The 26,083-nt window shown below is 50.5% G+C and overlaps 1 protein-coding gene across 4 annotated transcripts; it reads left to right on the top strand.

Moving 5' to 3' along the window:
• The first annotated feature begins 861 nt into the window (after positions 1-861).
• On the top strand, positions 862-25,151 carry MTMR4 (myotubularin related protein 4). Of its 4 annotated transcripts, XM_068530248.1 has the most exons (19): positions 862-970; positions 2,156-2,194; positions 5,861-5,950; positions 6,308-6,424; positions 6,946-7,028; positions 8,944-9,104; positions 9,219-9,315; positions 9,518-9,631; positions 11,319-11,515; positions 11,764-11,892; positions 12,400-12,511; positions 13,010-13,205; positions 13,441-13,626; positions 13,700-13,870; positions 14,021-14,175; positions 19,316-20,717; positions 22,267-22,377; positions 22,597-22,685; positions 22,903-25,151. In XM_068530248.1, exons 2-19 carry the CDS (start codon positions 2,192-2,194, stop codon positions 23,078-23,080), a joined length of 3,591 nt encoding a protein of 1,196 aa, XP_068386349.1. In that variant the 5' UTR covers positions 862-970; positions 2,156-2,191; the 3' UTR covers positions 23,081-25,151. The 4 variants fall into 4 exon arrangements, with proteins under 4 accessions (XP_068386349.1, XP_068386350.1, XP_068386348.1 ...); XM_068530249.1 differs by lacking the exon at positions 5,861-5,950; XM_068530247.1 differs by lacking the exons at positions 862-970; positions 2,156-2,194 and adding an exon at positions 4,226-4,425.
• Positions 25,152-26,083: the final 932 nt, after the last annotated feature.

Raw genomic sequence — 26,083 nt, 5'->3', positions numbered from 1 at the left:
TATCTCGGGGCCACGGCGACCTCCAGCGGCCACCCACCGCCCTGCTGCCTGCTCTGGCTCCCCGTGAGAGAGAGGAAGGGAGGAGCGAAGAGCTAGATCCTCGGGAGAGTCCTATTCCCCACACCCTTTATAGACCAGAAGGTCGCAGCTAGCTCGTGGCAGTCTCAGTCCTATTTCTCAGGTGAGAGATCTTCTCAAAACTGAAGGCACCGTTCATTCAGGTCACGGAGAGCAGGGTCGGATCGCGGATGAAAAGTGAAGGTTGGAGGAACACGTCAAGGTGCGGAAGAAGGGAAACCCTCCCCCCCGCGCCAGTCGAAGACCCAGACGGAGCCTCAGGCCCAGCCCTCCCTCCTCTCTTAGCGTTCGGGGTCTTTCTCTCCCTTCTGGCTTTGGGACGGATGACCGCGGCAAAACCAAAACGGAAAATGGATGAACTAAGGTGCCACCGGAGATCTACTTGAGAAGTAACCCGGGGGCGGGGTGGTCACCGGAAGCGGCTGTAAGGTCTCTGTCCCTACAAGGCCCCACCTTCAATTGCGCTACCAGTAGGCGACAGACCGCCCCCACTTCCGGCCCCTGGAGCCTTAGCCAGCGGCCCCCCTTTTACTGTTCTCCCATTGGCTACCGCAGGGACGCGCTGTGATTTCCCATTGGTCGCGTCTTCTCTCCCGCGCCTCGCCTCCTCCCTCCAGGTACAGTTTCGTCTTCCGGCACCCGATAGGCTAAAGGCTGGGAGGGCGTCTGCCCCATTTGACCAATGAGCGGAGTGAAGAGTGAGGGCGGTGGCTGCGTGGTGGGGGCAGGGCGGGACTTGGTGTGGCTATTGGCCAGGGTGGGCACAGGCCAGAGATAGGATTGGCTGGGGCGAGGGGCACCGTGGTGGGGTCGAAGCTGAGCGGCCTCCGCAGCTGCGGGAGACGGAAGTAGTGAGAGCGCGGCCTCGGAGGGTCGGGCGGACGCCACTTGGGTGAGTCACCGTGCCCCGTGCACTGCCAGTTTGGGAGCCACAACGACCGCGTCTTGCCCGGCCCCGCCCCGGCCCCACCGGCTTTCGTGAGCCCCGCCTTCTGTCATTCGGGGCTCCGCCTCCGAGTCTTTAGGCTCCGCCTCTAGAACCTGGGTACCTGGGCTCCCCTGTCAGCCTGACCCGCCCCCCCCCCCCCCGCCCCCCGCCCCGTGGCCAGACCACCTGGGTCCGGGAACCCTGGGCCTCCCAGGCCTGTCCTTGTCTCTCCCTCTCTCCGTTTCCCTGAGGCTGCTTGCCAGTGGGCGGTGAGGTAGCACCTCTGGCTTGCCGCTTGCTGGCTCCCCCATGGGGAGGGTGGGCTGTGATTACGCAGGCGGGTAGGGCCACAGATGGAGACTTTTATCCCCACAGCCTTCTGCGGGGCACTGCTGGACTGCCCCTGAGCTCGGATAGCAGGCATAAAGAAAAATGTCAGTGAAACCTGGGCCTGGTTCCCTAAGTGGTTCCCTAAGTGGGCCAAGGAGGCCCATCCTGACATTCCTGTTGCTTGGGCCCATTTGACAGGTACTGACTCTGAGGCCTGCACTGGCCTGATTCTGTCCCCGTTGTGTGGCCTCCTCCCGCTAACCTGCACCCCACTTGGTGTCAAGTACACTCAGCAAGGCATGTCCAGCCCTGCTGCCTTCTGATCATAGGTTGTGGTCCCCTCCCTCTTGTCCTCTGCTCTGGACTCTGCCCCCAGCAAACAGGTCAGGTGGGTGCTACTCCCAGACTCAGAGGCTGGCAGAGCGCTCTTGTGGATTCATGTTCCCACCAGGGCCAGAAGTGAGCCCTGGTTGGGCAGTCTCTGTCTCTTCAGAGTTGCAGTTCTTTTGCTCTCCCACAAAGGACAGGGTTTGGAGTGTTTTACTTCTCTTTCTGGGACTGGGAATCAGGACTCTTGAGTCCTGCTCCAGAACTTGATGGCTGCCTTCATGCCCTGCAGAGTCGCTTGTTGCCTTCTCCTTATGTAGCTCCCATTGCCTCTGTCTAGCATGGTGACTTGTGGAGAGGCTGGAGAATCCAGCCTGCGAGGAAGGCAAATAAGAATTGTGGGGAAGTTCAGGAGGAGATGTGTGGCCTTTGTTGTTTCTATGGTGATGTTAATGTTGCTCTTTGTGCTCATGTTTCTCGGTCTCTTTACAGTGAGAAGCAGGTAGCCAGGACCCTCACCACGGTAGAATGGTGAGTACTCTTTCCTCAGACCACTGTGTTTTCTGTAATCCTTGTGTCTTTCTCCATGAAGCTGCCCGCCCTCCTGGACCTTGAGCTCCAGGCTACTCTGTTCAGCAACTAAACAGGTTCATCTGCCCTGGAGATAAATTAGGGCTTCTTTAGGTTGCAAAACATCAGCCAATATACAGCACTGGGACAGGAAGCCTCTAGACGTCTTTTTCGGCCTGTGCTATGCCGTGGTTTCCCCACACTACCACTGGCTCCCTTAGCTCTTCATAATGGCCCTTCTCTTGCTTCTCCTGGTCCCTGGGTGAAGCTCTCTGTTCTGGTCTGAAAAGCCAGGGCTCCTTTATATCAAGATCCTTGTACTTCCTACTGGGCCCCTTGAATATTGTGGGTGCTGTATCAGGAGTGACTCCACTGAAACTGTGGGGCTCCTCTAGCTCCAAGGTCCTGCTGTCTGTTAAGCTACTGTAGGCAACAGCTGACTGAATATATAGCAGGAGAGCACCCTCAAGGTGCCCAGAATATCACTGGGGGCGGTGTGTATGTGTGTGTGTGTGTTATAATGATCCCATAAATTTTCCACTAACTGTAACTGCCTTTCTTTCACCCCAAGTTCAGGGAACCCCTTAACCCCTGAGAGCTCGGAGGAGGAAGCAGTGAGATGAGAAGGGAGTGGGGAGCTACAAGCCTGGGTCCAGACCAGGTCCTTGCTCTGGCTGTATCTCTTTAGTTCTTTCACGTGTCCCCTGTGCTTAGGGACAGGTCAAGGCATTCAGTTGGTGAGAGGACTCGCTCTTTTCCTCCACAGACACGTGGGTGTTTGGGGTGTGCGATATTGTTCTGGTCTCTTCTCAGAAAGCCTGCTGGTCCTGACCCCCACCAACTGATAGCCCCTTTCCTTTTTCTCTTCTGTGATACACTGAAAAGAGTCAGCCTGGTCTAATTTTGAATTCTAGCACCACCACTTAAATACTTTAGGTGAATTGCATACTTTCTCTGTAAGCCTGAAGTCTCATTTCTTTGGGAGTTGAATGGTTTTAGTGAGATAATGTTTGAAACATGTCCGGCTCATAGTAGGCGCTTAATAAAATGTCAGGTTTTTCACCTATTCCTCCCTTCCCCCAAGACCAAAACCGAAACAAAAGCAATGGTTTCTGAAAGTTACCAGGGACAGGGAGTGTGGGGTTCCAAACTGTTCCTTCTGTAACTCTTGGTGACATTTTGAGCCTCTTATCACTGCCCCTTATTCTTTGGCTCTCTACCCAACTCCCTCCCTCCTCCATGAGTTTTGTTTTTGCATAGCTTCTGTGGCCCATAGTTCTAGCTCTATCTCTTTGCCAGCCTAAGAAATTCTTTCTCCTCCAAGAAGGACTTTCTTACCCAGAAGACACAGGATGTGAAACAAGGGGAGAGGTGGAGCTGAAGAAGTAGGGCTGGGTGGGGGCCTCGGATTAAAAAACCCAGAGAATTTCCCTGTCAGGAGTGTGTAATGACCAAACTGGCACTAGACCAGTGTCCATTCTAAGGGGCAAAAAGGGAGTGGGATTAGTGAGGTCAGGGGATTGGAGGACACTGATGGACCGGGGAATGGTGAGTGGTGGTTTTGGAGGGAAAGGAGGAAGCCTAGAAACTAGAAAGGGCCTCGGGTGGAGGGAGGTGAGCTTCATCCTGGGAATCCGAGCAGGCACTGGGGGGACTCAAAGAGGAGGGGAGGGCGTGGGGACCGACGTCTGCAAGAGTGGTGTGGGGTGGCTCACGTGGGAAGATGGGAAATGAAAAGATGTAGGCGGTCCTGCCGCCCCCTCCCACGCCGTGGCGGGGGCGGGGCAGTCCCGCAGCCCAGACTCCTGAGAGCCCCTAGGAGTGCGCGGAGGACGCGCGCCCACGCCGCGGAGGGGTGGTGGGGAGGGAGGAGTAGGGGGCTGTGGGCGGGGCCCGGGAACCCGCCCCGCCCCCGCCTTCCCGGCGCGGCGAGGTCGGGGAGCTCCCCTCGCCTGGGCGGAGCTGGGCTCGCTCCATTGTGGAGAGGAGGGGAGAGGCGCGGGCCGAGCACCGCCGCCCGCGCTCGCCTCCTGGCCGCAGCGGCTGCACCTGGCCGGTCCCGCAGCCGGGATGCGGCGGACGCCCGAGACTGGCGGGCAGCGCAGCGGCTCCGGGGACATGTGTGCTGGCCCAGACCGCCCGCGACCATGAGCCTGACCGCCCGCGTCTCCTGCTCCATGCTCAGCTGCTTCGTAAGTGCCGGCCCTGCCTGCGGCGGGCCGGGGACCCCGACGCTGGCTGCACCCGCCGCCCTGCCCAGGGCTGGCCCTTGAGATTCCGAATTTCAGCCCATCCCCCTTACCAAGGGCCCTGGCAGGGGAAGGGACATAATCCCTTTTCTTTCTTGGACTTGCTTTAATCTTCGGGTGCCGGGGATTGTCGAAGGCCGGGGATTGGAATTCTGTGACCCATCATTTTAGACCTGAAGCCGCTGCCCTTGACTGCAGATCTTCAGGCTCCGCCCTGCAGGGGTACATCTCTTTACCTCCGCCTCTCCATCTTGGGCCCACCCGCTGCATCCTTGCTTGGGGATGTGGGATGTGGCTAGTAGGCCGTCTGGGACGTTAGGAGGCTGGTCGGGGAGCACAGGATGTCTGAGCTGTCTCCCTGGCTCCAGTCCCCTCCCCCTTCCACCACTCCATCCCTCACCTGACACGCCAGTCTTTTCTCCTTGACTGTCCCCCAGCCAGCCTCTCTTCTCCATCTTCCCTGCCTCTCTGCCTCTGCAGGCCTCCGTACCTCTGCATCATTCCCAGGCCCCCCCTCCTCCCTCTCTGGCTTAATGCTCCTTCCCAGCTTCCCCCATCTGTCCTCTCAGATATCCCTACCTATCCCCTTCCCGCCCGCCTCCCCCCCCCAATATCTGCCAGGCCTCCCCTCTCTCTCTCCCCTGGCTGTCCTGGGTCCCCTGGTTCCTCCCAGGCACGTGGATCCCCTCTTCTCCCCTCCCTCCCTGGTGGCTGGGAAAGGAGTTACTTCTGCTTGCTGTGGGTATTCCTGAGGAATCCCCCTCAGATCAGCAGGCAGGGCAGGTTGCTTGGCAGGTGGCAGGAGCTTGTGAGCAGTGTGGGCCTAACTGGAAGAGAAGCTCAGCTCCGAAACACATCCTCTTTTTGAAAGCATCCGTGAAGGCCCTCTAGAGGCATGGGACTGAATCCCATGACCCACTCCTCTTTGTCTCCTTCACCCACCAGATTGAAGCCTCAGTGGGGTGGCCTCAGGGGCCTGCGTCCCCTCCTGTCTCTGTGACCAACTGCACACCTGGTTCCTATTTCTCAGGGCAGCACTTCCCATTCCCACTTCTGTCTTACCCGTACATTCGCCTTTCTTTTCCTTCATTTTCTCTCCTTCATTTGGGAAATTTGGCTCTACAGGAGATTCCCTCTTTGAGGAGTGCAGATTCCCAGTTACTCTGTGGACCTTACTCTTGTCTTAGGCTTAAGAGGATTGAGTTCTCCCTCCACTTCACCCCTCCCACCAAACCAGGTCTCTCTTCCATTCTCCGGTGACCAGAACCTTTATAAGTGTGTATGGGGTGTATGTGGGTTTATTGAGGGGTGGGGAGCAGAATGAGGCCTAATGGGCCAGGCAGAGCCTGGTGACTTAGGGCTGAGGCCTTCCCCACAGGGTGAGGAGGGGCCCCCCAGCCTGGAGTACATCCAAGCCAAGGATCTGTTCCCCCCCAAGGAACTAGTGAAAGAGGAGGAGAATCTGCAGGTAAGGAAGAGTTGGGGGCCCAGGGTGGGTAGAGCTCCCTGCCTGGTTAAAAAACACCCTCCCTTCCCTCCCCCAACCCAAATATCTCCAAGGGCATCTAGTGTGGGAGCTCTGGCTTCCTGCTCCTCGGTCTCTGGAGGGAGGGGAGCCTGTCTGTATGTGCATTATGGAGCCTTTGGCCCCAGGGAAGGAAAGGCAGCTTTCTTGTATAGCTGTTGTCTGGTGCTGTTACCATGGAGAGAACTTTTGTCCTGCCTTGGCCCAGCTTTTCCAGAGGAGATCCTACAGATCAGGGGTTGGAGACGGGATGGAGGGGTGACTGACTTCTGGACTGAGGGCCCCTCTGCCCCTCGGCAGGTGCCCTTCACAGTGCTGCAGGGTGAGGGAGTGGAGTTCCTGGGCCGCGCAGCCGATGCCCTCATTGCCATCTCCAACTACCGGCTGCACATCAAGTTCAAGGATTCTGTCATCAACGTGAGTTTCTGTCTTGTTCTCCCACACCCAAGCCAGAATCCCTGTGAAATTCAAGGTGGGATTGCTCCAATGCTCTACTTGATCATGTTTCCAAAGAGTTGGGGTTCCCTTCTTTTTCTTATTATCCTTCTTCTAACGGCTGGTCTATCCTTCTGTCTCTCTCACTTAATTTTCCCTTCCCCTCTTCTGTCTTTCCCTCACTCTGTTGCTGGCCCTTCTAGGGGCACAGTGGCTTTGTTGGAAGAGTGCCACTTACCAACTGTGTGACCTTGGTCAATCACCCAGCTGAGGTGCAATTTCCTCCTTAATAATATGGTGTGAAAACACCTGCCTTGTGGTTTCTTGTGATTATTAATTGGGGTCACATATGTAGAGGACCCAGCACCGTTACCAGGCACCTAGGAGGCCCTCAGTAAATGTCGGTTTCCTTTCTTCTATTGATACATCATCTGGGCAGGGGCGGGGATGAGGAGTGATGTGGAGTGGGGGGATCTGAGCGCCAGTCTGCCTTTCCTCTCCAGGTCCCCCTCCGGATGATTGACAGCGTGGAGAGCCGTGATATGTTCCAGTTGCACATCTCCTGCAAGGACTCCAAAGTGGTGAGGTGAGAACGACGGGGCCTCGCTCAGGTCCTCTGGCCCTAGTCTTGTCCAGACCTCTCTGCTGCAGGGTTTCTCTGGAGCAAGAAAGGAAAAATACTACCTCCCTTTCCCCATTTGGAAGAAACAGAAAACCCTGTCTGGGTTGGGGGGGTCAATTTCTGATCCACAGTGTCTTGACCTAAAGAAATGGGGATAATGCTTACGGAGTTTTCATAAGGATCAAATGAGAAGATGCATCTGAGAGCACATGGGGTGATATCTGGTGCAGAGTGCTCACATTGTTGTTGGTTCATTTATTTATTCATGTAACATGTATTTATCGAGCACTCTACTCTATGCCAGACTGTTCTGAGCTCTGGGGATACAGCAGGGAACAAACAGACAAAATTTTCTGCCCTCATGGAGCTTATATTCCAGTGGGGAGGTAGGAGTGGTAAATAGTAAGTAAGTAAAATATGTTAAATCATGGTAATGTAAAGTTAAAAAATAAAGCAGGGAAAGGGGATATGGAGTGCTATGGCGGTGAAGGTTGTAGGTTTAAACAAAGTGATCAGAGAAGCCTGCACTGAAAAGGTGACATTTGAGTCAAGGCTTGAAGAAAGTGACCATGTGGGTATTTGGGGGAAGAGTGTGGCAGACAGGGAACAGTGCATGCAAAGGCCCTGAGGTGGGTATGAGCCTGGCACAATGGAAGAATGGCAAGGAGGCTAGTGTGGCTGGAGTGGAGGGCAAGTGGGTCAGGATAGTGGGATACAAGATCTGAGAGGTAAGAGGGGTGTCACGCTGTCATAATGACTGGCTTTTACTTTGAGGGAAGTGAGAAAACCACTGGAGGGTTTTGAGCAAAGGAGTGACGTGGTCTGTTGTAGAATCACTCTGGCTGCTGTATTGAGAAAAGATGGAAGAGGGATGGGGGCAAAAGCTGGGGCAGAAGCTGGGAGACTAATTAAGAAGCTATTGCAGTTACCCAGGTGAGAAATCATCGTGGCTGGTCCAGGTTGGTAGCAATCAAAATGGTGAGAAGTGGTCAGATTTTTGAAGGTAGAGATGATAGGATTTGCTGACACATTGGATATGAGAGAAAGAGGAATCACTCCAAGGATTATTGAAAGGATGCCCAGACTAATAAGAACCTACTGTATAGCACAGGGAACTCTACTCAATATTCTGTAATGACCTATATGGGAATAGAATCTAAAAAAGAAGTGGATATATGTATATGCATAACTGATTCACTTTGCTGTACACCTGAAACTAACACAATGTTGTAAATCAACTATACGCCAATAAAAATTAATTAAAAAAAAAAAAGATGCCTAGTTTAGAGCCTGCTGTGCACTCGGGACTGTAGGCATTAAGAACAGGAATCCACATTGCCCTTCCCTTCAAGGAGATTAAAGTCTAGTTGCTAAAGGAAGACTTAACCTGTGGCAATATGCTCTGGGAAAACTTAGTGTTTAATACTCCCAGCATACTAAGAATAACAGAGGAAGGGGTCTGTGGAATGGGTTAGGCTCGGAAGGCCTCAAGGAAGAGGTGGGACTGCAACTTTCTTCAGAGTATCAGTAGGACATGGCTAGGCTGAGAGGAGACATTATTAAGCAGAAGTGAAAAAACAAGGAGACAGGAATGACATGGGCAGGACTTTCCTCCCTGAAACAGAAGGTTTGTGCGGTCGGGCCCCATTAGAGGGGATCCTTACGTCTCAAGGACAAGAGTTCTTAGGAAGAGAATTGTCACAAAGACAATGTCCTTTGGGTGTTGCCCAGTCTCCCTGGTCCTCCCCAGGGTCCCCATGCCTTACCTCCTGCTTTGCAGTCTCCCCTCCGAATAGCCTTTTTGTGGCTGGGTCTTTGACCCTTGTGGCCCCAGTGCTCACTCACCTCTTGCCTCACTTCGTGGCTTCTTGCCTGGCAGGTGCCACTTCTCCACTTTCAAGCAGTGCCAAGAGTGGCTCTCGCGGCTAAGTCGGGCCACAGCGAGACCTGCGAAGCCTGAGGACCTGTTTGCCTTTGCCTACCATGCCTGGTGCCTGGGGCTGACTGAGGAGGACCAGCACACCCACCTGTGTCAGCCAGGTGAGGCCAGGCTGCTCTCTTTAGGAGACTTCTTTTTGTCTCTTGCTTCTCACCCCTTCTCCGCCCTGGACCTCGTGCTCTTGGATGCTGACAGCCATGGGGGCTGTGTTGCAGGAGAGCACATACGATGTCGGCAGGAGGCTGAGCTTGCGAGGATGGGCTTTGACCTGCAGAACGTCTGGAGAGTCTCGCATATCAACAGCAACTACAAGTGAGAGGGTTTTGGGTGGGGAACCAAAACACCTGTCCAGACCCAGACTTCCTCCCCGTGTGGATAAAGCACGGTGGGCACAGCTCCTGGCTCTGTGAGGGGAGGAGGGCTCCTGGTCCCTCTTCCCACAGAGCCATCCCTGGGGATCTTGTGATCACAGGTCTTTAATCAAGCTCCATGACCCCATCTGGTCTCTTCTCAGATTGTGCCCCAGTTACCCCCAGAAGCTGCTGGTTCCCGTGTGGATCACAGATAAAGAGCTGCAGAATGTAGCTTCCTTCCGCTCCTGGAAGCGGGTCCCTGTGGTTGTGTATAGGTGAGGCGGTGGGGGCCGGGGAAGTAGGGAGATGCTTTTTATGCAGTGAGGAGAGTCAGAAGTGGAGGTCTGCGGCAGTGTGGTTGACTGGGAATTGACACTCTTCAGGGAAGTGGCTATGAAATAATTTTAAAAGAAAAACTGCTTCAGTTTTTTTTCTCCTGAGGACGAGGCTTTTGGGGAGTTTACACACTTTTCTTTCTTCCTTCCTTCCTTCCACCCTCCCTCCCTCCCTTCCTCCCTTCCTTCCTTCCTTTCTTTGTTTCTCTCTCGCTCTCTCTTTCTCTCTTTTCTTTCTTTCTTTTTAGAACCTCTGTGTGTGTGTGTGTGTGTGTGTGTGTATGTGAGAAACGTTGCTTTAGAACAGGGGTTGGCAAACCATGGCCTGTGAACCAAATCCGGCCTGTATCCTGTTCTATGTAGAGCCTGTGAGCTGTGAATGGTTTTTACATTTTTAAAAAAAATTTATTTATTTTTGGCTGCGTTGGGTCTTCATTGTTGCACGGGCTTTCTCTAGTTGCGGCGAGCCGGGGCTACTCTTCATTGCAGTGCACAGGCTTCTCATTGTGGTGGCTTCTCTTGTGGCAGAGCACGGGCTCTAGGCGCGTGGGCTTCAGTAGTTGCGGCATGTGGGCTCAGTAGTTGTGGCTCACGGGCTCTAGAGCGCAGGCTCAGTAGTTGTGGCACACGGGCTTAGTTGCTCTGTGGCATGTGGGATCTTCCCGGACCAGGGCTCTAACCTGTGTCCCCTGCATTGACAGGCGGATTCTTAACCACTGCGCCACCAGGGAAGTCCCGGTTTTTACATTTTTAGAAGGTTATTTAGGGCTTCCCTGGTGGCGCAGTGGTTGAGAATCTGCCTGCCAATGCAGGGGACACGGGTTCGAGCCCTGGTCTGGGAGGATCCCACATGCCGCGGAGCAACTAGGCCCGTGAGCCACAACTACTGAGCCTGCACGTCTGGAGCCTGTGCTCCGCAACAAGAGAGGCCGCGATAGTGAAAGGCCCGCGCACTGCGATAAAGAGTGGCCTCCGCTTGCCACAACTAGAGAAAGCCCTCGCATAGAGACGAAGACCCAACACAGCCAAAAATAAATAAATAAATAAATAAATAAAATTAAAAAAACAAGACAAAAAACCCCCACAAAGTCAAAAAGTGCTAGAGCAGGTCTCTGGGTCCTGCTAACAGAGTCACAGATTCTAGGACCCAAATCTTAAAAAAAAAAAAAAAAAAAAAAAAGGTTATTTAAAAAAAGAAAACACAGAGAGAAGAATGTGCAACAGAGACTGGCTGTGACTCCCAAAGCTGAAAATTTATTACCTGGTTCTTTACAAAAAAACGTTTGTGTGGCAGGTAGTAGCCATGAGGTTTGGAGTTGTTAATGCTCTGGGCCCAGGCTTGTTCTCCTGCTGGGTGTCTGTACCTGGAGCAGGTGCTGTGCAGATTTGATGAGTCAAGGTCACCTTGGGAATACACAGCCCATTTGAGAAATATGTGTGACAGTGCTTTGTAAACTGTAAAGCCGTCTCGAGATGTTAAGGGCTTTTGGTTGCTATTATCATAGCCCGGATGATCTGGTGGCCCCTTTTGGCTCTGGAGATCTTGGTCTGGCCCCCTGGGGTCTCAGCAGTAGGCCTCTGGGGACTGTGAATGCCAAGGGCCTGATGGTTTCTTCTGTTTTGTCAGACACCTACGCAACGGGGCTGCCATCGCCCGCTGCAGCCAGCCCGAGATCAGCTGGTGGGGCTGGCGCAATGCCGATGATGAGTACTTAGTCACGTCCATTGCTAAAGCCTGTGCCCTGGACCCAGGGACAAGGACCACTGGGGGCTCTGTCAGCACCGGGAATAGTGATGCCACCGAGGCATGTGACACTGACTTCGGTAAGGTGTGGGTGGTGTCGGCCCCCTGGGGACTAGGCTCCCACCTTGGCCTCCTGGGCTCCCAGGGAGTCCCCAGTGAGAGGGTGGGAAGAAGACGACAACACACAGGGTGTCTGGGTCCCTGTCTTTTGTTGGGGACGAAAAGGTGATGGGGTGTGAGGGGTCTCATCGAAGGGAGTGCCCCAGGGTGGGGTGCGCCTGGGCAGCTGGCCGACCCAGGGTCTTCTCCCTGCTGTGCGTGTGTTTAGATTCCTCCCTGACTGCATGCTCTGGAGTGGAGAGCACAGCTGCCCCCCAGAAGCTGCTGATCCTGGATGCCCGATCCTACACGGCGGCGGTGGCCAACCGGGCCAAGGGTGGAGGTTGTGAATGTGAAGGTATTGCTGTTACCTCAGTGTCTGCAGCCAGCCTGTGCTCTGGTGGCTTTGGGGACAGCTTGTGTAGCGGAAAGAGCCAAACAAACCTGGCCTGGGATCAGGGCTCTCAGTGGCTGTGACTATGCTTAAATTGCTTAATCTGTCTGAGTTTTACTTTCTCATCTGTAAAATGGAGATGAAACATGCCTTGCAAAGTTGTTGGACGATAGAGGTTACATATATAAAGTTACTGGCACAGAGCAGCTACTGTTTGTTGAGGATTTACTATATATTGTCACTACTAGTAGTACTCGAGCATCATTGTCATTAATGTTATTGTTATCACTATTAGTATATGGCACTTGAGCATCCAGAGGTAAAAGGGTATTTAGATTTCCAGGGTATATTGAGTTCCCATCCTGGAGTGTTCTGCCCTGCCGGGGAAGCTTTGCCCACTGGACTGCTCTTTTCCTGGATGCCTGTTTCCAGGACGTGCTCTTACGCTCCACTCTCCTCTTGTGTGTGCAGAGTACTACCCCAACTGTGAGGTCGTATTCATGGGAATGGCCAACATCCACGCCATCCGGAACAGCTTCCAGTACCTCCGCGCTGTGTGTAGCCAGATGCCCGATCCCAGCAAGTAGGTGTTCCCTGTTCTGATTCCATCCACCCTCCAGTTTCATCCCTTACCCAGTACTTCTCGTGCTTGGAAGGTCTGGTGGGGAGATGGGGAGTGTGAGACACAGGAAACCTGAGGGCCTAGGTGCAGTGGGCCAGTTCCAAGAACACTTCTTCCACTTCTCAGCCAATGCTTTGGAACGGCCACAGGACACTGGGTTCCTTTTGTTTGGATGAGTTGTCCTCAAGGACACAGAGAACTGGGGAGAGAAAGTGGCTACTAGATGTGCGTGTGATGCTTCCAAGTTCCTCTGTTGATACGAAGAGTGTCTTGTCCACCTCAGGTCCCATTTTCCCTACCTTCTTGCTAGACACCTCTTGGCAGAAAGGCCATGGGCTGGGCCTCTTAGCTTCAGCTCTCACTGGGGACTTTGTTAAGGTGTGGCTGGCCGTAGCTGGCGGAGAGGCTATTGTAGCCTCGGCGCCCTTAGTGACAGACGTGACCTCTGCTCCCCTGTAGCTGGTTGTCGGCTCTGGAGAGCACCAGATGGCTGCAGCACCTGTCGGTGATGCTGAAGGCAGCTGTGCTCGTGGCTAATACAGTAGACCGGGAGGGCCGGCCTGTGCTGGTGCACTGCTCAGATGGCTGGGACCGGACGCCGCAGATCGTAGCCCTGGCCAAAATACTGCTGGACCCGTATTACAGGACGTTGGAGGTATTCGGAGGGGTTGGGTGGGAAAGAGCAGAGGGAAAGGGGCATTTGGGGAAGGTACTGGGCCCTCTGGATCCATTTGGGGGATATTTCCGTAGAGGACACGGGTGGCTTTGAGTCCTCTTCTAGGTTTGGGCGTGTTCTCTGTAGCTGCCAGCCCCCTGCTTCGGGCATCCCTGGAAGGAGCACAGTAGCCTTCCCAGAGAGGCCCTACACTGGAACCTCCTCTTTGTTGCAGGGTTTCCAAGTGTTAGTAGAATCTGACTGGCTGGATTTTGGGCACAAGTTCGGAGACCGCTGCGGCCACCAGGAGAACGCAGAGGACCAGAACGAGCAGTGCCCTGTGTTCCTCCAGTGGCTCGATTCTGTTCACCAGTTGCTCAAGCAGTTTCCCTGCCTGTTTGAGTTTAACGAAGCGTTCCTGGTAAGTCCATGAGCCTGAGGCCAGGGTGGGGGCCGGCGGCCCAGGCCCGGTGCAAGCTGTCTTGGCCGTCTAGGTAAAGCTGGTGCAGCATACGTACTCCTGTCTCTACGGCACGTTCCTGGCCAACAACCCCTGTGAGCGAGAGAAGCGCAACATCTACAAGCGGACCTGCTCCGTGTGGGCCCTTCTGCGAGCTGGCAACAAGAACTTCCACAACTTCCTCTACACGTCAGGCTCAGAAATGGTAAGTCCGCACCCTTATCCCGTAGGTGCGTCTTGGGGACCTACAGGGAGAAAAGGCCGAGTCAGCGGGAAGGACTCGGGCCCAGAGGCTTAGGAAGGAAGGGGGCCCCGAAACATCTCACAGAACCCACATACGGGGCTGCTTCCCTAGGTCCTGCACCCTGTGTGTCACGTCCGGGCGCTGCACCTCTGGACAGCTGTTTACTTGCCAGCGTCATCTCCATGCACACTCGGGGAGGAGAGCATGGACCTCTACCTTTCCCCGGTGGCTCAGAGCCAGGAGTTCTCTGGCCGCTCTCTGGACAGGTAAGAAGAGCCCTTTTTGCACTCTTCTCTCTCCCCTAGGAGGCAGCAACTGCTTTGTGTCTTGCCTAAATGCTGTTCTTTTCCTTTTATGAGATATTTTAAAGGAACCTCTTGAGCCAGTTGAAGGCCAAACTTGGCCCAAGACTCGTAGCTAGCTTGGAGGGCACTCTGTATTGTTCCCAAGGTCCTTTCTTAAGATAAGTGTGGTTACCTTTTTTCCAAGCTGCTGTCACCCTTTGTGACAGACCCAGGGGAGAGGAGAACAGAACAGAAAGGACTGTTTCAGGAAGGCTTGTGGGAATGGTCTTGATTGATGTTCACTGATAGAAGGCATGGGGAGCTTGCTATCTTAGTAATAACCTTTGCTATGTCCAGCATTAGCTTCCAGAAGCATCTGGCTGTCAGAGAAATGGGTTCCCAGAAGGGGAACAACCTTCACATTACTCCCTCAGAATTTAAAGGGAGACATAAAAATTAAAGTTATATTCTGGCTGAATATTTGGGGGGAAGTAGAATGGAGATTGGTTAAGTTATAAGAGTAATATCTGTTCTTTGGTTTTAAAAAAAGCCAAGCAATATAACAGTAGAAAATGGCAGTCCTGCCTCCCTGATCCCTGTCCCCACAGGCATCCACAGCTGGCACTTTGGTGCGTGCACTTCCAGATGTTTATCTCTACATTGATATAGCCACACTCTCACAATCTCATATAGAAACATTTTAAAAATACAAAAACAATCATTTTGCGTACCGTTCTGCAAATTGTTTTCCCCACTGTGTGTCAGGATGTCACCCATGACAGCACACATAAAGCTGCTTTATTGTTTTTAGCGGCTGCATAATAGTCCAAAATTAGAGTGCATCAAAATTTATATAACCAGTTTTCAATTGGTCATTTAGGTTTATCCCATTTTTTAATCATTATAGGGGGTGTTTTAGTTAACATCCTTATATGTATATATTAAAAAAATTTTTTTGGTAAAATACATACAATATTTACCATCAAAACCATTTTTAAAAAAAAAATTTGTTTATTTTTGGCTGTGTTGGGACTTCATTGCTGCATGCGGGCTTTCTCTAGTTGCGGCGAGCGGGGGCCACTCTTCGTTGTGGTGTGCGGGCTTCTCATTGCGGTGGCTTCTCTTGTTGCGGAGCACGGGGCTCTAGGTGTGCAGGCTTAAGCTAGTTGTGGCGCGTGGGCTCAGTAGTTGTGGCGCATGGGCTTAGTTGCTCTGCAGCATGTGGGATCTTCCTGGACCAGGGATCGAACCCGTGTCCCCCGCATTGGCAGGTGAATTCTTAACCACTGTGCCACCAGGGAAGTCCCCTAAACCATTTTTAAGTATACAGTTCAGTAGTGTTAGTGTATATGTATACCTTTGCTTTTGTGCTAGTGTTTCTGCCAGATAAATTCTCAGAAATGAAAATGCTGGGTTCAAAGCATATGTGCATTTCTAATTTTGATCTTTGTTTACTGGTGGAAGGTTTTTAAAATTAAAATATAACTTACATAATTGGTTGAATATTATAAAGGAAAACAAAAAAACCCCAACCCCCAAGTTACTGGTTTTAGGGTCTTTGGAGCTGCGTCCATTGTCAGAGGCCTATGGATAGGCTTCAGGAATTCTGTGATTTTTCTCTTTCCACAAACTATGCAGAATTTGGGTATAGGTTCATAAGTTTGCTTTTCTATGGAGAGGGGCCATAACTTTTTATCAGATTCTCAATAAGTTCCGTGACCCATTTAACAACCATTGCCTTAAATCAGTATCTAAGTTTTCAAACCAATAAATGTCTCTTAAATACCTACAAGTTGCCTAGTACTGTAATAGGTTTTATGGGCTGTACCAAAGACATAGAAGATATTGATCCTATAAGATACCTTTAAAAAGCTGTAAGATCAGGCAGAGGACAATTAGAGAACAATTCTAAGTTAGCATCTAAGCGAATAAGAATGTGCCTTGTTCAAAGCTACTAGAGAAATGAGAAGTAAGAAAGGGGTCATAGGGCTTCCCTGGTGGCACAGTGGTTGGGAATCCGCCTGCCAATGCTGGGGACACGGGTTCGGGCCCTGGTCTGGGAAGATCCCACATGCCGCGGAGCAACTGGGCCCGTGAGCCACAACTACTGAGCCTGCGCGTCTGGAGCCTGTGCCGCAACAAGAGAGGCCGCGATACTGAGAGGCCCACGCACCGCGATGAAGAGTGGACCCCGCTTGCCACAACTAGAGAGAGCCCTCGCACAGAAACGAAGACACAACACAGCCATAAATAAATAAATAAATTATAAAAAAAAAAAAAAAAGAAAGGGGTCATAGGGTGACTGTTTACTCAGAGACGTTTTCGTGGAAGACCAGGCAGGAACCATGGCTTTTTAGTGTCCCTAGTGCCTGGCTCAGGGCCTGGCACATAATAGGTGATTTAGTAAATGCTTAAATGAACAAACGAATGGAATAAAGGGAGTTATGAGCTTGGTAACAAGGTTAGTGGAGAGGGGTCCAAAAGAATTAGAAGCATGAGAGAGTTTCTAATTTTTTTAAAAAGAAGAACCACCTCTCTGGAGCTGGCAGGGTTTGGGAAGAGGTATTTTGAGGAATAGAAGGAAATAAACAGGATAGTTCATTGAGGGCTTTTATACTGAGGAGTTTATTTTGTTTTTTTGTTTTTTATAAATTTAATTAATTTATTTACTTTTGGCTGCGTTGGGTCTTCGTTGCTGCACGCGGGCTTTCTCTAGTTGTGAGCGGGGGCTACTCTTCGTTGCGGTGCGCGGGCTTCTCACTGTGGTGGCTTCTCTTGTTGAGGAGTATGGGCTCTAGGCACGCGGGCTTCAGTAGTTGTGGCGCATGGGCTCAGTAGTTGTGGCTCACGGGCTCTAGAGCGCAGGCTCAGTAGTTGTGGCGCACGGGCTTAGTTGCTCCGCGGCATGTGGGATCTTCCCGGACCAGGGCTCGAACCTGTGTCCCCTGTGTTGGCAGGCGGACTCTTAACCACTGCGCCACCAGAGAAGCCCCTGAGGAGTTTATTTTGATTCAGTTGTCAATAGTAAGTCATCGTGACCTGGTAACAATGGGATTTTTCAAGAATTAATCAGTGAGCAGTGTAGTTGGAGGCACAGAGACCAGCCAGCACTGTTGTAATTCAGATATGAAAGGAAGAGTCCTTGGAAAAGAGAAAGGATTAAATTCAGATGTTGTTGAGAAGTCATTAGCAGTCTGTGGAGTTGCCTGAACATTGAAGGGTGGAAGTGAAGAGTAAAGAGGCCAGTCAAAGACAGGTCCCAAGTCTCTGAGCTTAGAAACCAGGAGGATATTAGTACCACCTATAGACACTGGAAAGTTGAGAAGATGCGTCAGTTCGGGGAGAAGGAGGAGATACAGGCAGGTTGGGATTGAAATATTTTGACAGCACACAGGAGGTGTGCTGCAGGCAGCTCGAGATGGGGTTGGATTTAGAGGAGTAGTTGTATAAGGGTTTTAAAGGAAATGGTTTCTCTGTAACAGCTGACCGGACTCACCTTCGGTTCTACCTTTCCCTAGATCAGAAACATCCTGCTCTCTTTCCTCTTCTTCCATTAAAGTGCAACAACACATTCTTCTCTCCCCAGCTCAGATCCTACCCTGTCTGTGTAGCCTTCCCTGACCACGTTAGCTGGATGAGCTCTCTCATGGTTCCAAACTCCTCAGGCATTATTGTCTCTACCAGCATTATTAATTAGACCTTTGGTGTACATAGGAGTCAGCTGTGGGGGACTGCAGGCTGTTGCTATTGGTGAATCTGGATAAAGAGTACATTGGATTTCTTCACACTCTTCTCTCTACTTCTTTTGTATGTTTGAAATTTCCATAATAAAAAGTAAAAAAAAAAAGAAAAGAAAAGAAAAAAATTAACAAGTTGCCAAGCTGTGAGATTCAAGCTCTGGCTGTGGGACTCCAGAAACAGTAATTGTAACTGTCATTATTGCCTTCCTGGAATTTGTTAGCACACAAACACACATTGATCACGGAAGTAAAATCAAACACAAGAATACTTTTAAAGAAGTATTAATAAGTTTCAAAAACCAAACACTTAAAAAAAATCAGCTAGCTCTATTGTAACTCCACCTTTGAGGGATTTTTCAGTGTGGGCTGGGCTGACTGAGGCATCTGAAAATAGGAGTCCAGCGAAGTCTCCACTGTTTCCTGGCAAATTTCCCTCAAGTTTTGTTGCTCCAAGGACTTTAGAACTGTGTTAAAAATTAGGGCGGTCATTCTTGAAAATGTCTGTTACCCATTTGGTGTACCAGAATGCCTCTAGAACTTTGAGTGCTGTATACTAGGGGAAGTTTCCGTGGTGACTTGGGACTCAGAGGAGCACGCTGCCACTAAGTGGTTGTAAAAAGCTGTGCTGGTTACTCCTGTGACGGAGGGATAATTTATAATAAGGAAAGCTGTAAAAATGAGGAGTCGTGAGTGTAGTCTTTATGTATTTATTTATTTTGGCCGCGCCCTGCGGCATGTGGGATCTTAGTTCCCCAACCAGAGATCGAACTTGGGCCCCTGCAATGGAAGCGCAGAGTCTTAACCACGGGGCCACTGGGGAAGTCCTGTGAGTGTAGTCTTAATAAGTTTGCGGTTGGTTGCCTATATTTTGAATCCTTGTAGCATCTCTGCAAGGTAATTTATTGTCATTTTATGGAGGAGAGAAACCAAGTGTCTGAGAGGTTAAATAGCTTACTTGTAGTCACATAGCTAATCAGTGTCAGAGCCAGCATCGTCAAGCTCCAGAACCCACCTTATTTCTGTCTTGCCATGTGCGATAGAGGCAGTTAGACATTAGGTGTGAGGCCGAGGTGTAGTCCTGGCCTGAAGGGTAGATTTGGAAGGCATCAGCTTAGAAGGCAGTTGAAGCCACGGGAGTGGTTGAGATTGCCAGGGAGACTGTGTGGGGTGAGACTGATGAAAGCTGAGGACAGAGCCTGGGTTCTGGAGTTCATGTCCTCCACTTTTTGCAGAGCAGACTTTTTGCAGTGAACATTGGTCATCTGTAATCTTAAATGTTGTTATTTCTTGTGAACTCTGGCTTTGATTGCTTTGATGACCCAATTCCTGTATATGGGAGGTAGCTTAGTTCCTGACCTGGAGGTGTTGTGTTGTCATTCCAGATTACCTAAAACGAGATCTATGGATGATCTTCTTTCTGCCTGTGACACAAGCAGCCCCCTGACGCGCACATCCAGTGACCCTAACCTGAATAACCACTGTCAGGAGGCCAGAGTAGGCCTGGAGCCCTGGCATGGCAATCCTGAGGGATCCGAGACAACCTTCGTGGAATCTGGGGTAGGAGGTCTTCAGCAGACTGTAGGAGAAATGGCTCTTCCTCCATCTCTGCCCAGCAGCCAGAAAGACTACTTGAGCAATAAACCTTTCAAGAGTCACAGAAGCTCTTCTCCAAGTTACAGACTGCTTAATGCTGCAGTGCCCCAGGAAACGAAGGGCAGCACCTCTGATCCTGAGATCAAAGTCCTAGAAGAGACTAAGGCACCAGCTCCCGACCCTCCTGCCCAGGATGAGCTGGGTAGGACTTTAGATGGCACAGAGGAGCCACCTGAACATTGTCCTGAAAAAGCAGCTGTCCGAGCACTCTCTAAAGTTGTTTCCAGCAAGCGTGATGGAGCTTGTGATTTTCCTGAGTCTTCCCAGGACTCCCTCACAGGTGCCCCCGAGCAGGCCCAGCTAGACTCTGTGCTAGGTGTGCCCTCCAGAGGTGCTCCAGCTTACGGGCTGGGCACCCTTTGCAACCCACCGAGCACTACCTGCCAAATTCCTCCAGACCCAAGCACTGACTTTCTCAACCAAGACCCGCCAGGGTCTGTGGCAAGTGTCTCCCACCAGGAACAGCCCAGTTCTGTGCCAGATCTGATTCAGGGGGAAGAAGACATGGGCAAAAGAGGGAATAATAGGAATGGGCAGTTATTGGAAAACCCTCGCTTTGGAAAGGTGCCATTGGAATTGGCCCAAAAGCCAATTTCTCAGAGCCAGATCAGTGAGTTCTCTTTCTTAGGGTCCAACTGGGACAGCTTCCAAGGGATGGTGACTTCATTCCCGAGTGGGGAGACCACCCCTCGGCGGCCGCTTTCCTATGGCTGTTGTAGCAAGAGGTCGAGCAGTAAGCAGATGCGGGCAACAGGGTCCTACTTTGGGGGACAGTGGGCTCAGAGAGAAGGGGTGAGGTCACCGGTCTGTTCTAGTCATTCCAATGGACACTGTACTGGTCCAGGAGGAAAAAACAACCAGATGTGGTTGTCTGGTCACCCAAAGCAGGTCTCCAGCACGAAGCCCGTTCCCCTGAGCTGCCCTTCTCCAGTGCCTCCTCTCTACCTGGATGACGATGGACTCCCCTTTCCCACGGATGTGATCCAGCATAGATTACGGCAGATTGAAGCAGGGTACAAGCAAGAGGTGGAACAGCTACGTCGACAGGTGCGTGAGCTGCAGATGAGGCTGGATATCCGCCACTGCTGCGCCCCTCCAGCAGAGCCCCCCATGGACTATGAGGATGATTTTGTAAGTACTCACCTACTGCCACCCAGCCAGTCGTTCTGTCCATCCGTCCAGCCTTTCGCCCGTTCCATATCCATTCACTGGGTACTTGCTGTGTGCCAGAGTTAGGGGGTTGGGCTGTCGGATGAAAGACATAGTCCCTGCTCGCAAGGAGCTCACAGTCTATTGGGAGAGACAAGTAGACAGTTACAATGCTGTTCTTAAGTGTTGAGGGAAGCATCAGGTGTTGGGGGCCTGGGTGGAGTCAAAGGTCGGGGAAGGCTCTCCTGAGAAGCTAATGCTTGAGCCGAGTGCTGAAGATTGTGTCGCTTTTAGCCATGTAGAGAGTGAAAAAGAAATACCATTTGCAGAAGCATGGAGGCAATAGGTACTCCAGCGGTATGGCTTGAATAAAGGGGTGTGTGTGTGTTCGCATACGTGTGTGTGCATGCGTGCACACTTGTGCTGGGACTGTGAGGGAGGGAGTTGGTAGTGCGGCGGGAGGTGACCTTGGGAAGTGGAAAGGGATGAGAAAGGTCAGCTTGAGTGCCTGTGTTGTGTGGATTCTACCCTCAAGGCAATAAAAGTTTTGGCTAGTGAGTCACATGATCAGATTTGCATTTAAGAGTACTACCCTAGAGGGACTTCCCTGGTGGTCCAGTGGTTTAGACTCCGCGCTGCCAACGCAGGGGGCATGGGTTCGATCCCTCATCGGGGAGCTAAGATCCTGCATGCCGAATGGCACGGCCAAAAAAAAAAAATTGAGTACTAAAAAGAGTGCTACTACCCTAGCAACAGTGTGTCAAGCGGATGAAACCCAGGTGGGGAGGCTGGTTAGGACGTTTTGGAATAAGCCAGGTGAGAGATTATGAGGACCATCTAGGCTTCGCTGGGTCGGGAGGCCTTGGGTTCTGGCACAGCAGTCCTCAGGGAGCTTCTAGAAGCCAGCTCTAGGACATTCCCCCTTGCCTGCTGCCCACTTCTCTGCTGGTGGGGTGGTCAGGGCTAACAACTTCTTACTATTCAGGGTGATGGTTTAGAACAGGAGTCAGCAAATTTGTTTGGTAAAGAGCCAGATAGTAAATACTTCAGGCTTTGTGAGACATATAATCTCTTTTGCAGCTACTAGGCTCTTCTGTCGTGGCACAGAAGCAGCCATAATGACCATGTGTAAATGAATTGAGTGTGGCTGTCTTCCAACTTGACTTACAAAAACAGGCAGTGGGCCAAATTGGCCTGTGGGCCGTAGTTTGCGAACTCCTGATTTAGAATGTAACAGGAGAAATATTCTTTCCTTGCTGTGATGGAGCATATTGGTTAAGAGCACGGGTCTGAAGCTGGAACACTAGGTCCAAATCCCACGTTTACTACCTATTGTCAGCTCTTAACTCTCTCTATGGCTTAGTTTCCATATTTGTAAAATGGGGATAATAATAGCATACATAAGATTGTTGTGAGGAATTAAATAAGTTCACGCATGTGATGCACTTAGGAACAGTGCCTGATGCATAGTAAACAATAAATGTTAGCGATGATGAAGATGATGGTGGTGATGCCTTTGCTTTTCCTTTAGACGTGTTTGAAGGAGTCAGATGGCAGTGATACAGAAGATTTTGGTTCTGATCACAGTGAAGACTGCCTTTCAGAAGCAAGCTGGGAACCTGTTGATAAGAAAGAGACTGAGGTATGTCCAGGCAAATATGTGGCAGGTACTTCTGCAAGCCAGTGAGTTCTCATACTTCTCAGAGATGAGTGACATGTTCTTCCCCAGATGAGTCTCTCTGTAGGGAAGTAGTAGCTGCCTAGGCCTTGTCATTTTCTTCTGGGATGCATTCCTTGTTGCAGTGTTGCTTTTCCACTCTGTTGACAAGGACCTGGGATTTTTCCTTGTGCCTTCTGTTAGGTGACTCGCTGGGTTCCAGACCATATGGCATCACATTGCTATAATTGTGACTGTGAATTCTGGTTGGCCAAACGCAGACACCATTGCAGGTAAGATGTTGCCTATGATTCAGTATGGCTCGTAAAACCTGCTGAGGGACATAGTTATGAACTAAACTGAATTAACCTGAAAATGGAGATATCTTAATAGGAACTATTTTTGTTTTCTCCCAACTTTTTCTTTACTCATGTAAGGCCTTTTAGAGTATCATTCATTCCCAGTATATCGGCATTTCTGATGAACTCTCCCCTTTTTGTGCTTTGGCAGAAATTGTGGAAATGTATTTTGTGCTGGCTGCTGCCACCTGAAGTTGCCCATTCCTGATCAACAACTCTATGATCCAGTTCTCGTCTGTAACTCATGTTACGAACATATCCAAGTATCTCGGGCCAGGGAACTCATGAGCCAACATCTGAAGAAACCCATTGCTACAGCTTCCAGTTGAATGCCAGAGGAGAAGACCTGTACAGTTTTAGCAGGTTTGAAGGGAGGATCTGCTTCAGGTGTAGTTTTGAAGGTTCCTTGGTGTGGCTCATGAAATCACAGAGCTCAAAGATACAGTCTTGAGAAATCCTCCTTGGTACCATGAGACTGGAGCAGAGGAATTCCAATTTGGCAGGAGGTCCTCTACTGGTGAGACCCTTACCTTGGGGTAATGGTCCTGATCCAGACCCAGAGTCTGGAAGCTTAACGTTGAGTTGGTGGCTCCAGTTTCTTTCTCCTGGGGTCACAAGACGATGATTTCATAGATACTGCCTGGTGATGTGTGTGCCCCAAACAGCAATAGAAAGGCATATGTATAACCAAACTCCAAATGATAACCAGATCCATCTCTCCTCCACCTTGAAAAAGGCAGATTATAGTATATAAGATAGGAATTCCTATCCTATTTGAAATGAACTATACCCTGTACCTCTGTGCTCTGTGTCTGTGCATGAAGGCTCAGTCTTTAGAGGCACTCCCTCTAGTTGCATTAGTTCTGTCTTTCTGTGGAGTTTGGTTTAAAGACTGGTTCAGCAAGTGGAGGTTTTGCTGTATTTTTCACTTGGCTCCTCAGCCAGCATCAGTGAATATTCAGTTTAGGGGGACAGTTTTAGGGAGTGAGACCTTTTTGGGAGCAGAGGAAAACTCTGCTGATGTTCAGTCCTGGCAGAAATCAGTTATTTTGAGCTGTGAAGGCAGGAGTCTTTGTTACTCAGTGGCAGCTCTCGAGGTATGCACTGTGAAGAATGAGAAGGGAAAAGCAGAAATTATCCTTGTGAAATATTTGCTGATTGTGCCCTACCCTTTGCGCCTGACTTTTCCTAGTTGTCCTGGTGCTAACACGGGAGCTACACCTTGATCCTCTCCTGGCATGAAAATAAAACACTGTTTTTTTTTGGTTGTTGTTCCATTGCCCACTTCCCACATGTCCTCTTTCCCTTGGCTGCTGCCTCCTCTGGGTCACACTGCTTCTTATCCTGAACACTTGACACCTTGAGGGTAGAATCTAGTGTTTGGTTTTTACCTCCTATAATACGCTGTTTGGTATGTGAGGGTTTCAGTACAAATGCTGCTGTCTATTTCTGTGCACTTAACAATGGAACCCAAACAGAAGAGAATTAAGCCTCGATACCAAAATTGGGAGAGAAAATGTGTCCATTTGGACCAAACGGTTTTTTTTTGTTCTTGTTTTTTCATCTTAATATGTACCAGTGGCACTTAACCAAAAGATACAGTGATATAGCCATGTACTGTGGTTGGGACAGATACAGTCTCCTTGACCTATAATGAAACCACTAGGATTTTCTTATATATTTTCCTTAATTCGTTGGTGTATAAAAGGTAAATTACCCTTAGGCTTAGCCTGTTTTAAAATTATGGTAGCCGTCTAACTGCTACTTGTTCATGTTTCTTCCTAGAAAAAAAATTTTCATTCGAAAATAACTAGGATCTGCATTTAGAACAAGAACTGTTATTTGTCCTGACCTTTTCTTCAGCCCTACTGAGAAGCATCTGTGCTTTTATACTTGCCATGGATGTAACCTAAAAAGTTTTGGCGTATCTAGGTCAGTCTAGCGGAACTTTTTCTCGTTTAAATGGAGTTGAATAATGGAGATTTTGTGTCCGGGAAATTCCTGAGATCATTGAAAAAATAACAAACTATTCCTTGTCTTGATACATAAAATTCTTCTAAGCATTTTCTCAGTCATTAAAATTTATTGCCAGTTGTGAGTGGCTTTTTAATTAACTTGACTTTCACTGCACTTCGATTGGCAACGTTTGAGAAGACTGTACCTGTCTACTTTGTGTGGCTGTTTTGAGGGGCTGTCCCGTCAGTGAACATACTGCATGGCCTTGGAGAGAGACTCTGGGCTCTCAGCTCAGATGTATTCATCAAATACTCCTTTCAGAGCTCTTGTGGGTGTAAGTGACACGATGTGGCCAAAAATCCAAACTGTGCAGTTGGCGTTGTGACAAACATGCAATGTGCTGTAAAAACTCGATACAATTTAAATAAAATCTCTATATTAGTGCTGCTTTGTTGGGTCTTTTTCTTCATTTTCAGTTTCTAAGAAAACTTAATACTCATTTTTTCTTTGACCATGAGAAAGGACTGAAACAGTACACCCCTTCCTCCCAACCATTTCCATTTTTAAAATGGCCCTCTCTTTTTATCAGCACAACTCCTGCTATATTCTTAGTTATTGATCAGATAGGGGAGTTATGCTTACGGATCCTGTAGGGTTCTATCCCATCTCATGTGAGGTTTATTTCTCTTTAATGTCTAAAATTTCACCAGCTGGTTGATCAGGCAACCCTGCTTCCTGCTTCCCTCCTCACAGGCTCCCTCCGTTTTCTTTCCACTTTGGGTAAACGGTCTTGGGCAAAATATTGGCTGAAGACAGTGTATTTCAAAACATGTAAAATGCTACTCTCTGAAAGGTGGATTTGTGTACTCAGGATACTATACCACCATCACCATTTTTATTTGGAGAGACAAGCAAGTCAACTGTTAGGACTAAGGTTATAGAGTTGTGCCCTTTGCTGTCGAGAAACGTCCGATTTTGTACTGCCCCACTGCACACTTGCTGAATTCTAAAGTCCCACAGGTCCGCCGGCCGCGGGGAAATATGGGTCTCAGCATTCCACGGGGGATAACCGGGCTGATCTCTTTGCAGGACGTAACACTACCTGGCGGGCGGCAGTTCCCAGCCCGTCCGGCGGGTTTAGGACGCCAAGAGAGCGCGACTTCCCGGCCACTGCACGTGGCCGGGCCGCTGGGGCTCAGGGGGCGGATCCGGCTCACGGCGCGTCCCGCCGCGCGGCGGGAACTCGAGGCCCCATTGGCCGCGCCGGCGGGCGCCGCGGGGGCTCGTGCGCCAACGGTCCCCAGGTCGTCGTCGGCGGCCTGGTGCTGGCAGTAGGGGGCAGGGCGAAGCGAAGGCCGGGGGGATCGAGAACGGGG

The sequence above is a fragment of the Eschrichtius robustus genome, chromosome 20 (genome assembly GCF_028021215.1).
Source record: "Eschrichtius robustus isolate mEscRob2 chromosome 20, mEscRob2.pri, whole genome shotgun sequence".
Classification (NCBI taxonomy): domain Eukaryota; kingdom Metazoa; phylum Chordata; class Mammalia; order Artiodactyla; family Eschrichtiidae; genus Eschrichtius; species Eschrichtius robustus.
This window is presented reverse-complemented; position numbering and strand designations above follow the sequence as displayed.

Coding starts and splice junctions, on each gene's coding strand:
- MTMR4 (XM_068530246.1), top strand. CDS start 5,813: ATGGGCCAGGCAGAGCCTGGTGACTTAGGGCTGAGGCCTTCCCCACAG. Junction 7,029..8,943: donor AAGGACTCCAAAGTGGTGAG/GTGAGAACGACG, acceptor CTTGCCTGGCAG/GTGCCACTTCTCCACTTTCA. Junction 22,686..22,902: donor AAACGCAGACACCATTGCAG/GTAAGATGTTGC, acceptor GTGCTTTGGCAG/AAATTGTGGAAATGTATTTT.